General features: G+C 43.2%; 1 protein-coding gene across 1 annotated transcript in view; it reads left to right on the top strand.

Moving 5' to 3' along the window:
- Positions 1-19822, top strand: part of slc49a4 (solute carrier family 49 member 4) — a 49169-nt gene extending 29347 nt beyond the window's left edge. Inside the window, exons 7-9 of the mRNA XM_030080481.1 lie at positions 4379-4506; positions 7143-7325; positions 19380-19822. Of these exons, the coding sequence (XP_029936341.1) occupies positions 4379-4506; positions 7143-7325; positions 19380-19495 (427 nt within the window). The 3' untranslated portion in view covers positions 19496-19822. The remainder of the gene's footprint in view (positions 1-4378; positions 4507-7142; positions 7326-19379) is intronic.
- The last annotated feature ends 6115 nt before the right edge of the window (positions 19823-25937 follow it).

Genomic DNA, 25937 nt, shown 5'->3' with positions numbered 1-25937 from the left:
GGTGCAAAACAGGTCAAGCTTTTCAGACAGACCTGTCTTATAATAATTACGTGGGTTTTTTTTCGTCTTTTTTGTTTTTTTAAACCAAAGACCATGTTAGTTTTACTCTGTTGTTAATTTGTGACACACTCCCAGTCAAGGAGTGTGTCACTTAGTACAAGCAGATACTGGCTAATACAAAAGCATGGCGATGTATCAGTCCATGCCTAATGATTATATCTCTTCATAAAGTGGGTAGAAAGTAGAGTGTGTTTTCTGAGGTAAATGAGGGGTTCTCATTTCCTTTTCCACATCTGCTCCCGTTGTCCTGACACATGATGTGAATTCAGCCACATTGTGATAAAGCGAGGGGAGTGGATGCTAATGCAGCCGCTACTTCTCCCCCAGTGATGGATAGAGAGCCACGCTGCGAAGACAAAGTGTGGAGTCTGCAGTAGCAGGGGATTCAATCCTATGTTGACGGATATACGTTTATCGCAGGCGGGGGCCCAATCAGCACTTCCAGGCACAGCCCAGTGTTTTCTTGAAGTTGTAATCAGGCAAATGAGCCCATAACTCCCACTGTTGATCAATGAAGCTGTTTTCAGCACAAGCTAAAAGTATATGTAAACAGAGCTGTTGAATTATTTGTTTTGATTGCATGGACTCTGAGTCAGTAAAGGGATTGATTAGACTCTCTTTGTAACAACAGTAGATAGTTAAATGAAATTCAGCTTCCTTTGGCCGTCCATGTTTTCACCAGAGTTTATGTGGAGCTGTTTAATTGCACTAAATAGCTTAGTTGTTGGGGTTTGGGTACACCCACATCTTAGTTTGCAGTCACACCACTTTTTTTTTTTTTCCAATCAGTCCAAACAGTGGAAATTTTCACTTATCTGGCCTAGACTCACACTACCCAGTTACAATCAAAGCAGGGATTGCAAGAAAGTCAGGTATTCTCAAAGGTATCTTGTTTATTGGACAGCGTTTTGGTATCCTGTCATTCTGTGAGCTGAGAGAGCTTTGGCAGCGAGCACAATTAAACAGAAATCCAATTCTAGTCACTCATTACAGACTTCTCTGCATTCCTTGTTGTTACTGACCTTCTTGCCCTCAGTTCATTTTGTTATGCTAGGCCTTCCAATCATGAGGAAGCGCCGGGTTTGTTAAAATCCATAAAACAGCTTTTCTTTTTTTTCTTTTTTTTTTTTTTTTTTGCCTTGATGAGACTTGGGTAGAGTGGAGATATAATAATGTTATGCCAGAATATGAATGAAATGTTAACCTGTTGTGATTTGTGGCAGCTGCTCCTGGGACGTGCACAATAGGAAGCAGACAAACTCATTAAGCATCTTCAGTCACCTGGCTGATTGCTCTCCTTCTCACATCTTCTTCTTGATTGCGATGTCCACCGGGGTACAGACCCCTAGATGCAAACCGACTGGGGTTACTTGATTAGTAAAAATGTTTTAGAAAAAAACAGCATGCCTTGGTATCTTTCATTTCTTCCTTTCCTCGGTTTTCCCTACTTATCCCTAAATTCTGCCCTCTTATGTTCTTGCCCTCACTCCATCTTCCTTTCCGCCAGTGTTTGTCCCCAAGACTAGGATGCAATATGCCATTATAAGATACATTTCCCCAGCTAGGTCGGCGCTATCGAACTGAGCAGAGAGCGATGGCTGTCCCTCCTCTCTCCCACTAGCCACCCCGAAGATGTTAATGTCGTGATGTGAGTTATTATATACCGCTATCTGTCCTTCTCCCTCTGGCTAGCACAGCACCATGCCATGGCTGAGCACAGCTTGCCACTGGGAGCAGAAAAATGGCCCCTATTAAAAGCTTTTTGTGCTGCAGGTGTTGCAGTGGCACATTTTAAGTGGTTCAAACCCCCGCGAGGCAGAGTTTCTTGGGGGAGTTGGCGCTTGCCCTCGCCAAAAACACAGGCTGCTTGCTAATATTTCACCACTCGTGTTGCACAGATGGATAGATGAATGGCAAGGAGCTTGACGTGGCAGGGTCAATTAGTGGTGGATGCTTGGAGGTGTAGCACCCGTCACGGAAACATTTGACAAACTATCTGGCAGCTCTTTAATTGTGTGGCCCAGACAGAAGCAGCTGTGAGCAAGAGATGACAGTGGCATTGCTGCTGCTGCTGCTGCTCTTTGCACGGAGAGGGGAGGGTGCAAGGAATAACGAATAAGTGTCACTCGTTATCTTCCCATTACTAGCCTCAGGAAAGAGAATGGGGGGGGTGCGGAGGCAGAAAAAAGAACCAGGTTACGCTCCCGCACATCACAAAGGTTTGAGCCAGACAATACTTCAGGTTAATGAGAGGTTTGATAGAGCAAATAGAAATGGATTTCGACCAGGCCATAATTTGTTTTGCCAATAAGCACGGCCTCCTCGCTACTCATATTATACCGTATGTATCTGTTTGGTAATTCTTCACATGGCCCTCACTAAAAACATAGACGGGCCCAAATGATAATATCAGACTGAATGGCTCTTGCATCATTCCCTGCAGTCATGGGAAGTGCAGAAAATGGAATCTGATTCGACAAGATTTAAATGATGCTATCTTAATGCCCAATAAATCCTATTAGAGGAGTGTAAAGGATAGGCTTTTAATTCAGGCATTACCTCACGAGAAGACATGGCCTCTCTTTCAGCAATCATTGTGGAGTTTAACAAAGACCTGAATTACATTTTCAAAGGCAGGAGGAGTTATTCATGGCAGATTGTTCTATGTGCAGATATGGTGCATTTAAAAAATACAAGAAATTATGATAGAGCATTGATATTGCTGGTGGCAGACTATAAGCCAGTGGTTTTCAAAATCCAAACTCCACTCAGTGCGGTGGTATTAGCTTAATTCAAGCTCTGGTGCACCCAATTCAGCTTGCCAATCAGTGATCATGCTTTTTATCAGTGGATTCAGGGACCATCAGAAAAGAGTTTAGGAAATAAGCTACTTACAGCTTTTCTCCCTAGAGGATCAGATTGGGATTGATAGAGGGGAGTGGGCGGTGATCCTCTACCCAAAGCAATGAGGGCTTCTCTGGATGCAGGCACAGGATTTAGTTCCTCTCCGGCGCTGGGGATGGTTATAGGGCTGTGGATGGGAGCCAGTCAGTGGCAGATGGAAGATATGGATCTGGGGGTGTAGTTGTGGGCAGGGAAACCTGACTTCTCTGAGTGGAGGCAATGACTTGGCCCCCTAACAAACTAGCCTCTCCAGTGCTGTGAGTGCATTCTTGAAAGCGCTTTTACTATGCCTGTATCTCGGCCACAGACCGATTTACTAGAGATGGAGGAAATTCATATAAGCCATTAATATTAAAAGGGGTTAGGTGCGAAATCCTCTGTGCAAACATCTTAGTTATGTTTTGGCCTTCGGGTTGCACTGGGATCCCACATGGCAATTTCGAGTCCAGAGGTATGAATATAAAATAGCACGCTGATGTGTCCCTGTACGCAGATTGTTATGTGTTAAGCCATCAGGTCAAGTATTCACAGAATGACAGCTCTTGAAACCCCAGTAGACATTAATGTCATCTAAAAATACCGCACTGGAAAGGTGTGAGGGAGATGTTCTCCAAAACATTATTTTCCTCATCCCCCAGCCCCCAGCATACTGACAGAACTTCATGACTGAGCCAGAATAATTAGATGTTCCCATGTGTATTTTTTATTTTTTTCACTTGCATATAGTTCATTGTCAAGTTCAGCCCTCAAACATCTTGTCTGTGAGCAACAAAACAAAAGCAATTAGCATCAGTCTTTGCCACAGGCTTCTGTATAGCTTCATTTAACCGTTAGCCAGTGTATGAATGCATACCCAGAGGACTGGAAAAGAGCTAACGAATAGTAAGGGTTCAGAAGAGGCTGCAAAGAGAAACAACAATACTCAAGTGGGTTCGAGGACAGCCTGATAGCTTGTCTTAAGCAATATAGTACAATGCTCATCTTGTGTGTGCCTGCTTAGCTGGTGAGACAAATTGAATCAACTCTTGGTATGGTGTCTGAGTGTATAATGACAAGTACAACTGAGGCACTCAGAAACAAGAGCGGGGAGGAAACGATCTGGCCTGCTGCTGACACAATTTGCGTCTCCAGTAATAGATTATGACACGAAGTCACAGAAGAGGCCGACATTGAGACATTGCAGTGCCGCCGTTGTGTTTGTGAGGGGTGCCTCTTGCTTTTGGGGCTGCTTTTCATCACTCACTACAGTATCTCACTCTGCTCAACGCTCTCCTGGTGTATGCCGGGTTTGGAGGTTTATAGACTATACCCTGAAAATATTGCAAATTGCCCCAGTGCTTTTTACATCTAGTCTCACCACTCTCTGTTTTTTTTTCTCCTCTACCTCTTCCACCCTCATCCCTCCGTGTCAAAGGTTTGCTGACTCCATCCGGGGAATGCTGAAGCTGATCCTGGTGCTGATGATGGCAGGAGCATCATTGTCCTCTACCTGGTTCACACTCACCTGTCTGACCAGACTCACCCACCTCCCGTCCACTGCAGGTGAGTCCGTGGTGGAAGCCTGAACTAAAATGAATTGGATGGGTGTTTTCATGCTTTTGGATCAGAGGTATTTGGCAAATGTGTGATCTGCTCCCCATAAACACAGATGCAGCCGCGTCTGTAGGGAGTTTGCTCATTAAATTCTATGAGTGGAACAAATCCATTAGCTGTAGACATCAGTGATAAATCTGTTCGAGATGTTAGTGGTCGGAATGGCGGGGTATACCCCTGTGTTTCCTCAAGCCAAACCAACAAGCATGTGCTGTTCAAAGTTGCTGATTATACCCATCATCATCCATCATTATTCCTCAGCCCTGGCACCTCTGTCTTTCTATCCCACCCCCTCCTGTCCCAGACACTGGCATCCCACAATAGGCAGGCTCCAGCCTTGCTCATCCACCTGGCATAAATACAAGGGGTGGCATGATCCTGCAACAAAGTCTGCCAAATACCCCTTATTATCCCCAGTGGGATGTTTAGTAGCACACACACCGATCAGTGTAATCTTCTGTGGGGTTTTTTTCAACAAGCGGTGAGACACTTGTCGGTTTTTTTTTTAATATATTTTAAATCATTCGCATAGTATTTGGTAATGGATTCTGTCATTGCTCTTCTCTCTGGATCAGGCTTTACCCTTTCATCTCACCTGGAGCCACTGATGTCCACTGCTTCCAATTATTTTCACAGCTCTAAAGCAGCAGGGAGTCCTAAAAGGCACCAAACATGTGCCACATATTACCGTGTAGGTCTTCCCATGAGGGGACCTCCCACTTCCTGACTGGATTGGCGGCTGATACCTGATGTAATAATGTGAGGAAAAAGCCCAGAGGGTGAAGCACTTCTGCTAAGTGTTTGATATAAGCTCTAAATTATGGTTGAATAAAGACGAGCAAGGGGAGTCGCCAGGCTTTGATGGCTGCATGAGTGGCGCCTGGGTTCCCCGTCACAGGCAGGCAGGCAGGCCGGCGTGCAAGGGCCCTCGGAGGCACTGTGATTAAAGGGATGTGCAGGCTAATGGGGAGCTCATTTGGGCCAATCTGCTGTGATAAGGGAGATGGAGGGTGCCGTGATGCTCCAGAGGTGATGGCTTAATCTCTTCACATATCCACTCTAACACACTCTTCACCCCAAGCCCCAACCAAAGCACTGCAGCTGAGACCCGACCATCAGGGTGGCCAGTCTTTTGATTGAGCTGCAAACAAGGACCGACATGCATACGCACACTTAAATACACAGCCGGCATTAACTGGTTATCACAGAAGCAGCAACATCATATTTCACATCCTTTGAAAAAGACGACCTCACTCGGTTCACTTTGAGAAATAAACTCAGCCATTCTTCACAGCAGAATCTGAAAGCATGTGGATTTTTCCCACATCCACCACCCACCGCTCAACCAGCATTGTCTCATTATCAAAGCCCGGCCACATTACCAGAGCAGCATACGTGATGGCAACAAACCTGTGGGAGATCTGTTCCTGTAGCGTTGCAGAGCTCATATGGCCTCTTTCTCAAGACGTTTTTCCTCTGTGTAAACACCAGGGCCTGTGACGGTCAAGGCTCTCACAGCGGTGGTGTTGATCGAGGATCATGAGGGGTGTGAATCCTCGACATAACAGAGATGATTCACTCACTCATCTGCTCACTGTAATTCCATTAAGGAATGATTTTCATCAATTCATTTCACATCAAGTGAGCTGGAAGTGAGGCTGATTCACTCTATCTGTTTATTTCAGCTGATTGACGCAGCTGAATCTGCAGAATGTCTAATCAATGCAGCGATTCAATGAATGGTTTGTCCCGACCCAAAGAATCATTGCATAAAATCCAGGTGTACATACAGCCAAGGCTCACTGAATACCCTCTTTTCCAGACTAGCTCCAGGAGTGGCCAGGAGTGTATTTGGACAGGTTAACAACCCAGTGTGAAGGGATTATTTCTCCAATCCACATATAGCAACTACATAAACAAAAATAAATATTTGTGCATAGATTTAACCATGAAGTGCAAACAAAACAAACAGCTGGCAGGCAGCACCAATAGTAACAGCCCTGTCAAGGAGGATATTTATGTATGGGGCACGAGTGAGACAAGGTGTTTACTTCGCTGCATGACAATCTGCATTTTTTTTTTTTTTTTGCCCGTGGAATGAGAAATTCGATATCAGGGTGTATATTGGAGAGAATCCATGTGAGACGGATGTTAATGCTGTGTGTGAAGGCGCTCTAAGATGCTTGATAAACAGCCATTTCCTGTGAACTGTCTCCTGACTCACTATTAGCATCTAGAATTCACATACAATTTCTTCTGCAAATGTCGAAGTGAAATGTTAATTCAGGATGACTGTCCGTCAGAAAACTCAGGGCTGGTGAAGGCAAATGGCGAGGCGTCGGGAAGATAGCACACAAAACATGACTGCTGCTTGACCAGGAGCTCGGCCGACACTGTTTAAAGAGCTGCTGGAACAGAGTGTACCCCATTACAGCATGGTACTATACATAAAATCCCAAAAAGAGCACTGCCGCAGCAAATAGAGTGCAGCCTCGTTTTCCTCACAGCTTCTCTCCCGTCAGCAAATTTAAAGTGCGAATTAAAACTTGACCTGGCGTTGAACTTGTTTCCTTAAACTTTTGCAGCCACCCTCTACACTTCCTGCATCCTGGTGGGCATCTTCATCAACAGCAGCGTGCCCATCTTCTTCGAGCTCTTCATCGAGACAGTGTACCCGGTCCCTGAAGGCATCACCTGCGGAGTGGTCACCTTCTTGGGCAACCTGGTGACAGGCCTGCTGCTCTTCTTCCTCACCTTCTACTGTACAGGTAAGACTGGAGGACTGCCTGGGCGGTAAAGACTAACAAGCATATGGCGAACTCCACTACTGTAATATAAAATATGAATTCAGATGAATTTATATTTTCTCCTGAAGGCATACTGGGCCAAATCCAGTGTTTTCTTATTGGCCACTGATCGGCTCTAGCAGAAGAGTTGGGCATTAAAGGGATAGTTCACCCATTTTGAAAAATTTCAGAATCAGAAATACTTTATTTATCCCTGAGGGGAAATTGGGTCAGTTGCAGTTGCTCAAATTTTCAAGAGTAGAATATGTTATATAACATATAACATGCTTGTGCTTACTTGTGCTTATAAAGCACAAGTAAAATTATAATTAAATAGGAAAAGAAATAAGAAATATAAAAATATATGTATTAGAAATTTGTAAAAAAAAAAAAAATGTATGTGCATTTTGTATAATATAAATTTATTTATAAATGTAAATATGAATAATAAATAAATAAATATAGATAATTTGATATTTGATTTTAATTGATTTATTCAATTTGACTTATCCACCACATAGCTTTCTTTAAAAATAACCACCTAAATCCACTCAAATTTCATTTTATGCACTGTGACCTGCCTGGTTCACTAAAGGTTAAATAAAAACAAACAAACAAACAAACAAGGTTGAACAGCACTTTTACATGTCTTGTGCGCCTCACTGAAGGGCTTATTGACAGTTGTAGTTTTCTGTTCATTTCCCCCATCCAGGTTGTCTAAGCCTGAGTCTGAGAGTGTTTTACGTGTAATAGTTGTTCCGGTGATTTGCTCTGGAAACACTGAAAATAGTACAGTGAACACAGGACTGGCTGTACTGAGTTACTTTGCAGGTTCAGTGAGGGAAAAGCAGGAACAATTGGTTTGAAACATTGCTGGTATGGAAGCACGTCTGTAATTTTTTTTTTTTTTTTTTTTTTTAAGCTAAACATAGCAGCATAGCAGCTCTTCTTGATGGAAAAGGAAATGAGGTCTGACAGACAGGACAGGATTTGGCAGGTGGAATCGTGTCAGTGATTTCCCCGGAAAGATGCTGATTAGACTAAAACATTAAAAGTCAAGTCGTGTTTTTTGAGCGCAAGACAAAAGGTGCTTTCCGGATGCGGGATCCAAGCCTGGGAGAAAACGACGAGGATCGGCGGAGGATGGGGAAAATGACGTTCCTAGACTTGACACATTCAGCATGAAAGGAGAGAAACTTTGTGTTTTAATTTAGCCCGAGTTTTGTGTTTGAGCTGGAAGCCTGGCATAGTTTGATAGAATAATGTAGGCCCACAGCAGAGAGGACAACGCACCGTCTCCTTTTCATCTGTCTCCACGGTTTTCACAAGAGCCAGAGAAATCATAAGTAAACAGTGCTCAGCCAACCATATGAATTGTGTCTGTGTGTGGGTATGCGTCAATATGAGTGTGTGTGTGTGTGTGCACAGGTCCTCAAGTTTTTCTGTGAACCCATCTCTGTTGTGTTTTTTTTTTTTTTTTTGGCCAACCTTTTTGTCTCTCATTAACCTTCCCCGTTAAGTTTGCAGGAGACAATCACCTGGAATGACAGATAAATCTTCAAGGCAATCTGACTCATTCCCTCTCCCCTCTTTGTTTTAGTAAATAGGAGATATATTTTCAGATCCTCATAAATATTCACGAGGTTCATCCTCCTCCACTGCCAAGTTCTCCCAATTGCCGTGAGGCTACTGACAGCTGTTGCCTGACAACTGTATCTTGATCCTTCCTGCTGGATTGCCTTGCCAGTGCAGGTGGATATGCTTCTTGTTTGACCTGAACAGCCGCGGGGTGTTCAGGGTCTTTAGAGCCCACTAACAAGTATGACAGTCAGGCAGTGTGTGCGTATGTTACAGCTAGGGCAAGAAACCAATTTCTCCTGTCTAGAGCAGCTGTTCTCAAAGCAGTCTTCTGCCACAGCCTCGCATAAGGCCATAGACCTTAATTTTTTAACACTGTACATGAGGAGGTAGTAGGAGTGCGAATGAAAGCTATAATTAGAGTAGTCAGTGTTGTGCATTCTGTAATTAGGATGATTTGTCATGAATTAACTGTACAAAACCCATAAAAAAAACAACTGGCGGGTGTTTTTGCATGCATGCGCTTTTCAGTGTCTATGTATGTCATGTCTCCTGGCTGTCTGCAGCCCTCAGCGTCATTCAGAGTTTCCCTAAAACTGTACTTTCACAGATAAACATTCAAATTTCTGATCCTTCATGCAACTGAAAGAGCTCATTCATCCAACCAAGTATTTATTTATTTATTTTTTTTCCACTTTCAGTTTCTCAAGTTTTCCTCCAGGCGAACGCAGATGACAAAAAGGTCATTGTGTAGCTTAGATTATGTTGTTAATAGGCTGCACCCAGCTGTCTAGCTGCAGCCAATCTGGAAATGGTGTCCTCTTAAAGCGACCTTCCTTCTCTAAAAAAATAATATCAGCAGAACTGCCTGGCATTTTTCTGCATTATCCCAGTGTACCGGAAAATTACGCTACCTAAAATGTGCCTGGCATAAAATGTACCTATGCTGGGTTAGCAATATAGAAATCGGTTAGGTTTTACATTCCACTGAAATAATTTTAGGAGGTGATTATAACTGTAATTCAGTGTTTGCTGGGAGAAATGACACCTGCCATTTGCCGATAGAACAAATAGTAGCAGCATCTATTCTTATAGGACATGTTGAATATATGAAATATAGTGTATGCTGAAAAATATATAGTCAGGTGTATTCAGCTAGATTTCTAACACAAGACCTTAAGTTTGAATGTGATCGCACACACTGTGAGAGAGAGAGAGTTCGGTGGTAAAAATATGATATTTTTGAGAGTCTTAAGGGTTATTCCACCCCCCCAGGAGGCTTTGCGTTTAGCCAGGTCGCCGAATAAAAACATTGTTCTTAATGACTTGCCTGGTTAAATGAAGGTTACTAATTAGATGTGTATCCTAAGGTGTTCTGTGAAAAATATTACCTTACATGTGCCGATAGAGCAAATGCAGCAGCATCTATTGTTATACAGGCCAGGTTGGATAGCATGCATTAAAAAAACAGAGTGAGGTTTTATCATAGGGAAAATAAACTATTCCTGATGTTACTGTGGTTTCTGTGGAAATCTCTTCAAAGACCACAGTCTGAGAATCACTTGTGCCGTGGCAGATACATCCCAAAATTCACCTGTCGCTCTCACTATTTTCCGACCCGACCGGCTTTTTAGCATAGAATAACACTGTGATTGTTTGCCTTCCAAAATGGTTTGTAGCGAAGGCAAATTTACCAGCTTTAGCCAAAATTGGTCTAAGCAGCACTTGGCTGCTTTTGATGTCCTTTCCGTTTCATGGGGCTGAGCACAGAGCTGCAGAAGTTTAGTTCGGTTTAGTTTGATAAACACACAGGAGTGCGGTGACAGAGGAACAGATGAAGGTTTCAGGAACTTGTTAGATTGAAGTCCTGATCACAGGTAATGTGTTTTGAATTCCTTTCGCTGCTGGTATACGAGTGATAAATCATGGATTAGATGGCAGTGTATCCCAGACAGGGTGTGGACACACAGAGCATCAGGTAAATAGAGACATAGCAGCTGCAGGGTATCACACACACACACACACACACACACACTGACAAAGGAAAGGCTCATAAAGAATACATGATGTATCCTCTGCTCTGCTTCCCCCTCTGTGGTGCTGAATGATAGACTGCTTGATGTGGACAGAAGAGTGTGTGTGTGTGTGTGTGTGTGTGTGGCTGGCTGTATGTATGTGTGCCTGCATGGTAGTGGGTGAATATCCGCATGCTCAGCGTGGATATCGAGGAATGGTTGTGTGTGCGTTTGTGTGTGTGTGTGTGTGTGTTTATGTGTGTGTGGGCAACCCAGAGACATCTTGATGTGCTAAGATGAATCCTGACAACTTGCCTGTGACAGCTGAGGAGAAGATCAAGCTGTGATGATGGAGGTTTTTGTTGCTCTGTGCTTCACATCCCACCCTGAAGTTGTCTCATAGCCCGCGATTCATCGGAGCCCTCTTGTCAGATAGCTCACACACGCCGCTTTAAACTTGGGCATGCAGCACATATAAGCTTGTAGATAACAATTTAACATGAGCGACTTCAGTCTTACAAGTTAAAAAAAAAAAAAAAAAAAAAAAAAAGCTTGTGGCAGCTGAGTTAGCCAGCTCTGGCGTGTAGCCGACTGCTGTTTTGGAGGTTTGTTTCTATTCTGAAAAGCTTCCATCAGCCGGCGGGCAGAACAAAACTGAAGTTTCCTCCAGAAAACAGCTGTGTTACGTTCTGCTGAAGAGATCGTTCTTCAGTAGATGAATGATTATTATGCAAATTCCCCATGAAAGCATTCTAGTGGGCTGTCTCATTACTCTAATTTCCTCTCTGTAGCTCCATAATGGATGCGGCAGGTAATATGCAGACTTCAAAGTTGATAAATTCTGCATGAGCCCTGACTTTTCAAAAACCCTCTCACCCTCTGGTTTTGAAAATTGGCAATCCCCGGCCGCAAAGATTTTCATTTATTTCCAGGTTACAGTTCATTTTTTGGATTTCCTTTTTCCTGTCCACTGGCCAATTATGCATTCTGAATCATGGCTCCATTTCCTTGTAAGCGGAGAAGCATTTATGAATTTACCTCCTCGTCCATTTTAATAACGGGGAGAGGAGCTGGTCTTGGTTCAGTGAGCCTTCACCGGCCCCCGGCCCCGTTGTCATGTTTTAAATTCCCGAAGTCTCCGGACCCCGTGTCTGAGAAACATGAATGGAGCCTCCCAGCCATATATCTGCACTTGTTGCTCTTTTTCGATTTCATCTGCTGTGTGTTTCTGTGATTTAGCTCGACGCGCCGGGCGGAATACAAAGTGGTAAGGAGCATTGTGGAGCTAGAGAGCGTCAGATGCTTTGTGGAGGAAGAGGAGGAGGAGGAGACGGAGGAGGAAAGCGAGGAGGGAAGGGGCGGCGCCGGTTTGCCGCTCAGCTGTGTGCTGTTAAATTCTCCTGCATACAGCAAGCAGGGATTATTCACAGCAGTGAAATAATTGCCGCTGTTCTTCAGCTGCAAGAAGTTTTTTTTTAAACTTTGCGTGCTCAACTGAAGTGAAGATGCAGACTGACTTTTTCAACCCCCCATGTAGAGTACGGAGGTGTTCAAAAAAACCAACAAAAACAACCTTTCTTTGTAGAGCTCAGTCATTCCTGAGAGAATGAAGGCTGTTTTTTTTTTTTTTTTTACTGTTTTGTTTTGCTGTTTTTATTTTTGGGAGATGTTTGAGTCATGAGCGAGAGGTAACATTGACGCTGAACGAAAAGCAGCGCATTAGCTCGGTTACCACAAGTGAACAGATACAAAGTACACACACACACACATGCGTACGCTTAGACTGTCATTTTGAATGATGCTGAGATTGTAGGTGCGCTCAGCCCTTCCATCATTCTACAGTTTTCCCGTGCATTGTAAATTGGAAATAGTTAGAAGCTTTAATCCCATGATGGATGATCTTGTTTTTTTTTGTGGTGAGCTCGCCTATGTGTCTCGAGGTGTCAGCCCTCTCTTCTCGAGGCCGCTGTAAAAGGCACATTGAGTCCTACTGAGAACTCACATTAATTACAACGCCGCATTGACCTCAATTATGACTGATTAAGGCCATAAGACGCCTGTCCTCTCACGTCTCCATCTTCATCTGTAGCACCAATCTGCTGAGTGTGGCAGCCACTATAATAGCCTATTAATAAGATGAACTGTCCGACGTTCGCAGTGATGTCCTCTGTACGTGGCGACGCCTTCACAGAGAACCTGTTAGAGTTCATGGCAGCAGAGACGGATCTTCCGTGGGTTCATGCGGGCACACCCACCCCCCTTATGATCAGAGTTTCATGGGAGGATGTGGTTAGAAACAGTAAAGCTGGATATATACTCGCTGCCTTGTGGAGCGTAGCGTTAATTTTTAAGACATACACATCCAATGCATGAAACGGGTGCAGGATATGCAAGGTAGCTTTCACGCGTACACAAACATATAGTTAAAAGCAAGTATATCTCGGGCTTTACACTTGTCCCCTTCAATAATTATGCTGGGGAAAAAAAATCTGACATTTTATTTTGAATTGTACTGGATGCAGTGATGCTGCTCAGTGCCCAGTTGAAGCAGAGAGGGGTCAGCTGCAGCGTCGACCTTGAGTCCTAAAATTGTTTTGAGTGTCCCTTGCCCAATAGCATGGCTTTGTGGGGAAATTATCAAAAAGTTATAAGCATTTTACTTGACATTTGAACATCATTTCAACCACTGCTGCCCCAAAAATAATATAAATCCATCCAGGAATGATATAAGGAGCTTTTTTTAAACAGAGTAGTGTATGCTAACCAAGCCTGTATTTACCTAACATAGTCCAATAGGGACATAAGCCATAATTTACCATTTATTTACAATATCATGGATCATTATGTCAGGTGAACCTTGGCACAGGCAGCAGAGAAGAGGCAGGTGGAGCTGCAGGGTGTGAGGTCTGCTCATATCTTTTGTTTGTAATTAATAAATGTAAGTTTATCCCTTAAAATAGGGTATATCTGTGTTTAGGGCCTTTTGCTTACACATGCATCACTGCAGCCGTGCCATGTTTTTATTAGGAGGGCAGTAACTTGACAACAGGAGAGCAAGACACAGGGTCTCATATGGCTTATGTCAATCTTTTTTTTTTTTTTCAAATGCAGACCAACTCAGAATTAATAAAACAGAGAAAGCCTACCAAGCATAGTGTTAGTTTGATTTATTTTTAATGTTGTTTTCATTTGTCAGAGAATCCTGGTATCAGGAGCAGGGAAGAGTCAGGTGGAGGAGAGGCAGGTGGAGCTAAATACAGGGTCAGTTCAGTGTTGCAGGGTTTAAATGGATTTGTGATGAATAAACGTAACTTTATGCTTTGTTTTTAAAAAACACTGTACTGAGTCTAAAAGATTGAGTGTTCACTTTTTATGACAAAACTATACTGGATATGTAGTTGTTAATCTGTGCAGTACCGATGTATTTATTGCAGAATTCAGGGTGTTCTTTTGACACATGCTGGCAAACGTGTCCTCCCCAGTATCAGCCACACAGAGTTGAGACTATTGATTATCATTATTAAAAACAACAGTAAATATTGCAATATGTGAAAATTGACAGTGCTGCAAATAGTGTTGTTCTTGCACAATACATGGATGTATTGAACTGTTGTTCCCCCCTGTGTCCCCCCAGCTGAGAGTAATCTGGATCCCGCCCTGCATGGCAGTGGTGATGAGTTGAATTGTTTTTGTGGCTGATGTCCAATTGTGATGCTTTGGTTAAAGCATCAGTTCACAGTTGAATTGCTCCTCCGCCATTATTGCCTTTCGAGTTTTTCCTTGCGTGAAGCATGGCTGCCTAACTGCTCATCTTCTCCTCTCTTATTAACAACAGTAATGATGTAGTCGCTGGTGTCATTAGCAGGGTTCAAGCCCATGGTGCAAATAATTTTACAGTGATAATAGAAGCTTGATATGTAATTATGGAGAAGGTCTACATCTCAAAGTCAGAGCCTCCCGGTGATAGTCCTGCAACTGCAGTTTAAATGGCGCATAATATTTTGACATTTGAAAGACTGCCAGTTTGACCAAATGTAGCCTGATGAACTCGGCGCTCCTCGGCAAACAGGATGGCTTATATGGATATGAAGTTTAGATGGACTCCAAAGTGTGTCTGCACTCACACAGTTCAGTATACAACTTTTTAATTTACATAGCCACAGACAAAACAAACACATTTCAGCCCTCAGCCTTTCTGAGTGTGTCTGTTGCAGTGTCAATTAAAAAGCTGTTTACTGAGTTTTGTGAGCGCAAACGGTTTTTGTAGTTGATATTTTGCGAGTCGGCAGCTGTCAAAGTTTTAACTTTTCGAGTTGAGCACACCACTTGTCCTTTTTGTGAATGTGTGGATGGAGTAGTATTCAGCATGCAGGAAATATGCCCCGCTTTCTTGTGAGAAATTCAAAAGGGCAGAAGATCTATTTTGCGGAAATGAAAACTTGTTACTGGGGAGTTTGGCCATATCCAAGGAATTTAAGCGGGCATACAATTTGAATTTAGACCCTGCAGTTCAGGAGTCACTCATCCAAGTGTTGTTTGTTGTTGTGCCATCATCTGGTCAAATGGTTTACTTTTTGTTGCTTCAGGGTAAAACAAAACAATATTTAAAAAAATGGATGAAGCACATCTCATAAAAGCTGCTCAATTAAAAAAAAAAAAAAATGTTACAAGCAATTAAAAAATGTCTCGAGTTTACAAATCTGAGCTCCTTGGCAGGTTGTTCCGGTGCCAGAGGCTGGTCAGTGTAAGGCTTCAGCCAAGAGTGGCGAGGATTTGTGGCGGCACACTGGTTTATAGGGGGTTTAAAGGCCTGCAACATAGCTTGGGTCAGACCTGGCTGTACTTTAAAATCAATTTAACCAAGCAGGTATATCCAGGTATATCCAATCTGAAATTGGAGTGATGTAATTCCTCTCCTCTCCTCTCCTCTCTTCTCTCCTCTCCTCTCCTCTCCTACTGTTAAAACATTTCTATAGGTTTTCCTTGGCTCCCGTGCCGTTCCCCCCACATTTTTGCTCCAGGCCCCTCCTTGTACTTGGTGTGTCATATGGGAGCGATTGAGCCGCTTATCCATTTTTAACACAGCACCTGATTGAATTACCCAAGAGGTCCTTGGGCCGGCATTAGCATTCATTCAAGGCTGCAGGCCTAAACACACGCGTGCACACACACACACACACACACACTTAGATGGTGAGTCTTCAGTGTGAAATGGATGAGTCTGTGTTAGGTATACATGTGAGCGCGAGAGAGGAAAGAGCTAGATGGAGAGACGGCGGGTCAGATAAACACAGCTCCATTAACCTGCCTCCATGCCAGGTCTCCTGCTGTCCGGCTCACACACCCCTGATTAATGAGGTCGCTTTTGGAGTCTCGACACCATACTGCAAACACCCTCACCCAATCGCTCACCTTCATTCCCTTTCAGACCTTTTCGCCGGGCCCTTTGTCCCCCCCCCTCCACCCTTATCTCGCCTCCATATCTCCTGTCTTTTCCAACCATCCGCGTTGTGTGCCCGTGTGCGGTGGAGTTGGGGATGGCCCAAGTGCACAGTGGTTTGTGCCTAACTGCCAAATTATATAATTTATCCCAGAGAGGCTAGGCGGTGCTGTCCAAGCTCCAGTCTCTCTGTGCATCGATCTGGCGCTCTCTTTAGGCCGGGGCAATTGATTGACGACATTATGAGAGGCTGGTCCACTGCAATCTAGCCGGGCCCGGTGTGAATTGAGATGCATTGCTCTCGCTGGGGTCCCCGGGGCTTGGTTGTGTGTTATGACCTGATTTCTCTATATTTAGTCTGGCCGGTTATCAGGACCCCAGCAGCTGCCTGCTGCCGCCGCGTCCTCCGTCTTGGCTGAGCAGTTGGCCGTTGCCGCGGCGCAGCGAAGACCCCGCGTAACGTCTCTGTCAGTCTAAACCCAAGACCTCAAACAGTTTGCCCACATGGTGTCGAGGCAGCTGGCTTTGTATTGAGCGCTGCTAAAGTTATCTGAAAGGACGATTTTATTGATTTGGCTTTTGTCCAGATTAGATGTTTGTATCAAGTGTGGTGTGGTGTGTGTGTGTATCTTTGTGTGTGCGATAGAAAGAGGGTGTACAAGAAAGAGATTGCTTGTCTGTGTGCTGATGAGGTAAGAGAAGCCGGTGGCTCGGTGCAGTCGAACAAGCTTTCCAGGTGCCCTTCATATCCAGCATTACTGCAGACAGCCTGCGCACCTTTCCTCTGGTTAATGGAGCTTGAACAGAACAGAGAAAATAGAATACCTCATTGTGAATCGTGTTTAGGTTCAAGTGCAGGTCAATGATAATGGGGAAACACTCCCAATATCATTGAATTATTCAGAATCATGATAGACGGACTGCAGGTGGTTCTTATTTCCTGTGCTGTAAGAATGGCTGGGATTCCTATTGATTATACATTAGTCCTATATATTATTCATAAATTATTCAGTGACACTTCATTCTAGCTCTCATTAGGTTTCTGGATCTGTGTAGATTTACTCATACGTCATTATGAAGGAACACATGCTCACATGTTGAGGCCTGGTTCTCAGCTCTCTGAGGCAAAGTTTTGAACACAGGGTTTGTTTCTGGTTCAGATTTTGTCAGATACAACCCAATATGTGAGTGTAAATAGTGCTGGTCAATATAGACAGAATCAAATATCATAGCTTTGGTTCAATACCTTGCTGCCAGTATTGTAGGGTTCACTATTGATGCTTTAATTAGATATTTACACACACAGGATTTTTGATAAACAACCATTAGTAATGTGGATTTGATCACCAAGCAAGTAGAGGCTTATAATAAAGCTAAAACAGTCTAATAACTTCAGAAAACTGCCTCCCTTTACTGCAGTGCAGCTTTTAATACCAGGAAAAAGACAACATTTATGCCATGTCACAATATTACAATATCCAAAATCCCACATATCTAGTCTCATTTCATGTTATCGAATTAATATTGATATTCTCTCAGGCCTAAGTGTAAGTGTCATGTTATAAACAGATCATGTGTTCAGTCTCTGCAACAGCCAATACGTGTGTTTCCATCAGGGTCCATGTGGTCTGTTGAAGTGTCCTTGAGCTGGACTGTGAACCACCTACTTGCTTATTAATAATGAGTTGTTCTTGCAGCTAAATGCCTAAAATGTAACACCTAAATTTCCAGCTAAATGTCTACAATAACTGGTAACTTGGTCAGTTTATTGGCCCACGTCACTCTAATATCAAATCTACCTCTAAGAATCTTGGCATCACCTTTGACCCATATACACTCCTGATCAAAATTTCAAGACCAGTTGAGAAATTACAAGAATTTACATTTTGCACTGTTGGATCTTAAGAAGGTTCTAAGTAGAGCTTCAAAATGCAAAAAGAAGAAATGGGAGTGAGACAAAAATAAACTTGAGTAAGCAATTTATTGCAAACAACCATTAAACTGAAATAGGCTGTTCATCAGCTGATCAAAAGTTTAAGACCACAGCCTTTAAAAGCCCAAATCTTGGCAAAAATGTGGATTCAGTGTCATTTTCTGTCAGGTATCCACACTGTCATGACCTCCTGATGGCAAAGGCAAAAAAAACTTTCTGTCTTTGAACGTGGTCGGATTGTTGAGCTGCATAAGCAAGGCCCAACAACAAGGCCTCTTGCAGCGTGCCATTGCTGCTGAGGTTGGACGCAGTAAGACAGTCATTTTAAACTTCTTAAAAGATCCTGAGGGTTATGGAACAAAAAAGTCGAGTGGTAGACCCAAAAAAATTTCACCGGCCCTGAGCCGGAGGATCCAATTGGCTGTCCGTCAAGACACGGGACGATCCTCGGCCCAAATTAAGCTTGTCACTGGTCTTTTGATCAGCTTTGCCTTGATCTTCAATGCAAAGATATTGCAAAAATCAGAAATATCTTGTCTTCTAGGGAACTTAAACTTCTAATTCACACTTTATTTTCTCCTGTCCCGATTACTGTAGTTCCCTCTATACATGCCTCGCTGTAGAACTCACTGTAGGTCCCATATTACCCCTGCTCTTGCCTCCCTCCATTGGTTCCCTGTAAAATTTAGAGTACATAATAAAGCTTGACATGACCTTGCCGCCAGTTACATCTCCGATCTCCTCATTCCCCATCCTCGACCGCTCCGATCCTCAAATCATGACCTTCCATCCAATCCATCCCCTGCTTTTGATGCAAATCAAAAGGTGATGTGACTGTTTGAAGCGGCTTCTTAAGATTTTAGGCAAGCCTTTCCATGGATCCCTATTGAAGATCTTTGAAATGACTCAGGATCTATATGTCCTCTCCATCTGTGCTCCTCGTTTCTTAATCTATTTGTTTGTCTGTGCATTTGTGTGAAACCCCTTGTAACTGTTTTAAAAAGTGCTCTATAAATAAAGATGTATTTACTTATTTACATTTGCTCTCTCCTTCTCTCTCCTCCGTGCAGAACTGTCGTGGCTGAACTGGTGTTTGACCGGCTCCTGTCTCTTCAGCCTGGTCCTCATCCTCTTCTTCAGGGAGTCTTACGACCGCCTCTACCTGGACGTCTTTGTCTCTGTTTGACACCACCAGCGGGGGAAAAAAAAAAAAAAAATGAAATTAAAGACTGAATAATAATTCTTGCACAAGAGGAAAAACAAGGGAGAGCAAGGGGAAGGCCAGCGCTCTCTCAGATATTTTATGATGTAAATGTGTGTCTTTGCAACAGCAGCGATGCGTCGTGTTTTAGTCACTGTATGGCTGCCTCAGAAGGGTTACCATGGCAATGTTTACTCACGACTCGGCGCCACATGACTATCTGACGCATTATGGTCTGTTTTTTTTTTTATATGTCAGCCTTTGTTTGTATGTCGACAAACATTTGTGAACGGTTTAATGTTTTTTTTTGTTGTTTTTTTTTTAAACAAAGTCGTGGCATGAGGGACTGTCGTTGTTTACAGATTTAATATTTAACGGTGTTCTCAGTGTCGCCCCCGTGTGGCTGTTCAGCTCACTTTTCCTAGATGAAAGCCCAGGAGCTGCTCCCCGAGTCAGTGTCATGCCCTTCCCATTTGCCCTGTAATCAACACCGGTGCAAGGTGGACGGCACCGACGGCAGCGTCAAGCGGCGGCCCTTAACGAGGAGGTAAATGACGATAATTGGGCGTCCTCATCAGCCAATCAGCGGGGCTGGCTGTGCTGAGTCGGGTCTAACAAGGGACCTCCCGGTGTTTAAATGCCGCTCAAAACTGTGGGCCACGACTAGCCGGGGAGCCGCCACTGGCCCGACGCTGCTAAGTGACCTGTGATACTGCCTGTCATTGAGAGACAGTCATATTACCTTTTATTACCCTCTCAAGTCTAATATTATGCAAGACTGAAAATGATCTACCTAAATGATTGGACGTCACTCTGGTCGCCTGCCAGAGATGTGCACTGGGATTGGATAAGCCTTTGCGATGCAGCCCCAGTGTGTTTTTTTTTCTTTTCTTTTTTTTTTTTTTTTTTCCTAATGAACTGTTAATGATGTAGAAGTAGCCACTCTGTGTCACCTGAACTGCTGAACGAGCATGTGTTTGGACGTCTGTTGCACATTCACATTTCAGAAGTTGTTCTCATTGAAGCTGTTCTACCTATTTACAGATAATGGTGTTCGTTTATGGGACGTTTTTGAACTTTAATGGGTTTGTGTATTTGTTTCGGGAGGGTTTGTTTTTTTTTATATAGTTTTTAACATTTTGTTTTCCATGGTAGCCAGTTTTTTTTATAACTAATATTTATTGGAGGGATGACAACACTAACAGTTAGTACGAGAGAGACACACTTGCACGCTGAGACAGGATGCTCGGCGGTGTCACCGACCACTGCCGAGGCACACTTGAGCAGAGGGAGTTTATTTTATTGTACCAGCGTGGGGATTGCATTGCATTGTGATCGTCAAGTCGCTCTTCATCCAAAGCACCAGCAGGAGTCACTGCGCTAACTGAGCATCTGCTGACAAAACCCTGTGGGAGAGGGTAGGAAATAGACATTTTTTTGGATGCCTCGACTGATAAAACTGGAATTGCAGCAAACCTCAGCTCCAGATCCGGAGGGACATAGCCACAGAGCACATTCACACACACACACACACACACACACACACACACGCTCAGCGTGGCAAACTGCAAAACTCACCTACCATTTATCTGCAAAGTTTTATTCTAACTTGTTCTTGACTTCTCTTTCCGTCTTTGTGAGCCCATCCCTTTCTTTTCAGTCAGTCGTGCCATGCACAGAAACAGTGGGAAATGTTTTTAATTAGTTTTCCTTGGAGGTTTAAGGCTCTGTGATGTATATTCTGATGCTTGTATTTTATATTTTTACTCTCCTTGTACAGACAGGGTCGTCTTTTACCTTGTGACATGTTGCCTTAATCGCCCAGTGCTGTGCATTCAGCCCCCTCTCTGTCCTCCACACTGTGACTGACGTGTCTGTCTGTGTGTGTGTGTGTGTGTGTGTGTGTGTGTGTGTGTGTGTGTGTGTGTGTGTGTGTGTGTGTGTGTGTGTGTGTGTGTGTGTGTGTGTGTGTGTGTGTGTGTGTGTATGCGTGTGTGTATGCGTGTGTATACGGTTAAAAGGTCATGTTCTCAGATCCGGCAGCACTGCTCAGTGCATCCCTGGGCTCGGGGTTTTAAACATCCTTGTTCTGTGGAAAAGGAAAAATTAACATGTATGACTGTTGAATATTTTCAGCACCTTATTAAAAATGAACATTTTAAGAATAAAGCTGTCGTTGTTTGTCGTTGATGAACAAATTAGAGCTTCTAAATGAAAAGTCCGCTCTCAGACACTCACGCCATTTCAATATCGACAAGCTGTGGTGTTCATTGCATTCCAGGAGTTATTTTGAAATGAAGAATTGTGATTTACTTTTTTGGGTCACCCACTTTCCTCCCATCCTGCCTCATCCTTCTTCTACCTCAGTGATTTTTCTACATTTCCCCAAATGACTTTTTGAAAACCCAAGAAGGCACATTGCTTTCAATTGATTTTCAACAAATTTTCAGCAAAACTAGGATTTTTCCTCCACTAGAAATTGATACAAATATATATAAAAAAATGTATGTGACTATTTTAATAATGCTTGAATCTCACCATCTGTTCAAAGAAGAGCATCTAAACAATTTAATAGTTAACACAAAGCAAACTATCTTTTCATATCAGGATCTGTAGCGCAAAATCACTTCAAATGTGGGTTTGCAGCTTAATTTGCAAATTTCCTTCGGGATGGATAAAGTATCTATCCATCTATCCATCTATCTATCTATCTATCCATCTATCTATCTATCTATCTATCTATCTATCTATCTATCTATCTAGTAAATGTCTGAAACCTAAAAAAAACCCCTAAGCTGTCTGACTAGTTAGTGAACCTTTGGGTGTGTTTGTGATCATCACCACCCCCTTACTTCAAATGCAACATGTCTGAATTGCACTTTGGCCTAATTAGGCTTCTTTTTTTGACATCAAGATTTGCCATTTTTGATTGATGTTTAAGAGGAAAAATGACTGCTATGAAGCTCTGTTGTGCTGGAAACATCTCAACATGACATCACGTGTTTTTTTTAACTGTTAAAGTGTAATGGACTGGATTCTTTTCCTTTTAAAGAGCACATTACATCATGCTGTAAGAAAGACTCGACTTGTTTGTGTTGTTGTTTTGGTAGCACTGTAACATCCACACACACACACACACACACACACACTGCTAAAGGCAAGAGCAGCAGCAGTTCACAACACTCAGAGGAGCAGCTGCACTTCCAGGAAATATCCCGTCTCATTTTCTCCAGTTCTGTTTTGCGATACAAATCAGGACGACTGTGCATTACCTCATTGTTTCTGAGCCTCCGTCAAGCCCCTATATGTACATCCTCTCCATCCCCTGGCTCCGATGCATCCCTCCCCACCCACCCCCCTCCACCCTGACACATACACACACACACACACACACACACACACACCCTCAGCTGGGGATGAGCTCATGCTCTGTTGCAGGCCAGAGCGCCGGCCTCCAGGGCCGCTACGCATGCAAGAGCAGAGGAGTCAAATCTTCAGTCTGCTTCCAATCAGGATCAGGGGCCGCATGCGTGTGAATAAACAGACGCTGTGATTAATTTCACCTCCTCTCAAAGACGACACTCTCCATGATCCCTTGAACTTGCGCCATTCAGGCTGGCAGGTGCCCTGGCCCGACCCGAGCCTTTGTCAAGAGCGGGATGAGAGATTCATGAAGGTCAGGGGAGATGGCTACTCGAAATGAGTTTGGCCCCGTGCAGGATCGGATTGGATGGGCTTTAGTTTGGGTGTGCCTGAGTTATTGCAGTGCGTATACAAATCAGCCCGTGGGTCTGCTGGAATGTAAAATGACTCCACTGTTAGTTTTGGGCTTTGCCGGCTTTTACATGCATTCATCACGTCTCCTGCAGACAGAGAGGGCTGCCCTGTGTGTGTGTGCTTGTGTGTGTTTGAGTTTTCAGATTTCAGTTTATTGATGGTCAGTTTATTGACACTGTTCCAACCCCCCAACCCCCATCTTTCCAGCCTCTGTCTGCTGTATTTCCTGCATACTGAAATAATGCAGAAATCTTGTATGTACGTAAGAACTCTGTACACCAATAGCTTGATAGGTCAGCACATAATTAATGCAAAGCACAAACCTGCCAAAGGAATAAACAGCATGTTTGATCGTTAATTGATAAATTGTTTTAGTATGGGTGCATTTGTTTGTTTATTTGCAGAGTCTCTTTCCAGTAGAGATGGAAATGTCTTCCAAGAGGTGGTCCCAAGGAAAGGTTGTCAAGTTGCTTCAAGTGGGAGTCAGCCAAGCACTGCGAGCTGTTTCTAAAATGCACTGGAAAGTGTTTTGTTTTTCCCTAAAACTTTTAATGAATTTGGAATGCTTGCATTAACCCATCAGCCACTGTTGCAGTGGTGTATTTGTTTTTTGGGGGGTTTTTTTTGGTCCTGAGATTTAAATTCATATTCATGAATAAAATTGATTTCATAAATCAACACAGCATTCTTTGGTCAAAAAAGAAGCAAGAAGAGAGAAAAAGCATGTTCCAGTTACGATTTATTTGAATCCTTCATCTGAACTGGATGTAACTGTGAGATACATGAAGCTTAAAATTCAAATGAACTGCTGCATACTTGAATAATCGATCAATCAGTTCTCCCTCTGGACCAAAGCAAATCTTGGCTTGTGGAAGTTTATCACCCCAGAATTAAAATTCATGTCAACTGCAGCCTAGCCTGCATGCATGCATGTCTATGTATAAGAATGTGTGTATCAGTGTGTGCAGGAGGTGCTGAGTCTGATATGGAAATGACTGTATGTGGATAAAATGGAGCTGCTTTATTCACATAAGAGAAGTTATTAAGTAAAAACACTGCTCCTGTTGAGGCGAGGCCTGTGTGTTCTCTTACCTTCAACTTGAAGACGTGCAGAGGACAAAAGGGAGCGGTGTTTTCTTGTCAGGTAAAGATAAGGTAATGATGCATACATTCTCAGCTGTTCAGAGATGCATGCACAACAACAGCAATTGTTTATCAGCCTCTCAACAAGAGTTCAATTTCAGAAAACAATTTCTTGCTCCGACTCATTGTCACTGCAAGACAATGCAAGACATGGCGTCGTAGTTCTGTGGGTCCCGTGGGAGGTGAGTGGAGCCAAACAAAATAAAAACAACAGTTTTCATTCGCTGACAAGCAATTTGGGTGTTTTGGCTTTTGTTCTCTGGCGTGACACTTAGTTGCTGCTGCTGCTGTCAGAGGCTACGAGAGCAGCTGGCTGGCTCGTGAAAATTGGTCTCGTTGTCACTGTGTCTGACATTTTTATACCCCATCATTTGTTTTCTCATTTTAGATGCTGCTCCTTACATTTCCCTGTGGTGTTTCCACTGAGACTTTGGTTGTTTTTCTTCCTCCTGTGACTAGAACTCACTTGCGTCTCTGGCATTGTAACTCAATGTCTCCTTGGGTCTCCCTTAGCTATAGAACTCCCTTAATTGACTTCTCTGGGATTATGAAAAATGAGCCGTGCTTTCAAATGGCTCATTTAGCAGAATTGCTATCACGGTCCCTGTTACTTTATCTTCAACATATTAAAAGGGCTAGGTGCTCTTGATTAGGAGCGATGGGCTCCAAAGCCCAGGCAACCAGCGTATGACAGCTGGCCACTAATTTGCTGATCCATCACTGGTGACTTTGAGGTGTCTAGCCATTCTTGTGGGAACATGCAACATGCATTAAGATATAAATGCCGCGCTAGCATTTATAAAAAGATTTCACCGTGAGACAAATTAACGGGAGAGGTAAAGGAGACATCCACCTGTAAGCGGGCGCACACAGCAAGGTGATCTCCCGGCGAGGGAGAGCAACCTGTAGCTGAAAGATTGCAGGTTTAATCTCCGTAAAAGCCACTGACAGCCGTGTGTCTCCGAGCAAGACATCAGATCCCAACATGCTCACCATTTGTAAGTCACACTCTCACACACACACACACACACACACACACACACACACACACACACACACACTCTGCCTCTCTTTACTCTGTCTCTCCCATACATCCAGGGGCGTAACTATGGCCTGAAAGGTGAGGGGGACACTGGCGTTATTTAACCCTCCTATTATGTTTGGAGTCAATTTGACCCCAGCCAATGTTTAACGTCTCCAAATAAATGATTAACATCTTTTTTTTTTTTTGCTTCATATTTAATGAGTTTTCCTACTGTAATGAATACTACCGGGTAAAGATGAAATTCACATGATGATATGTTTTCAATGTCCTGTACACACTTTGTAACGCATTGGTTATTAATAACAAAAATCTGTACTTAGAAATAATATAAAGCCATTAAAACACCAAAAATTAATATTTATTTCCAGTTTTAGGTCAATCAGTGAGATTTTATGGTGATTTGCATATTTTTCCATTGTCGCCTAATAGGAATACTGGATGTATAAGTGGGGGTGGGAGGGA

Source organism: Myripristis murdjan, chromosome 21 (assembly GCF_902150065.1).
Source record: "Myripristis murdjan chromosome 21, fMyrMur1.1, whole genome shotgun sequence".
NCBI classification, from domain to species: domain Eukaryota; kingdom Metazoa; phylum Chordata; class Actinopteri; order Holocentriformes; family Holocentridae; genus Myripristis; species Myripristis murdjan.
Note: the sequence above shows the minus strand (reverse complement) of the source record. Positions and strands in the feature narration are given on the sequence as shown.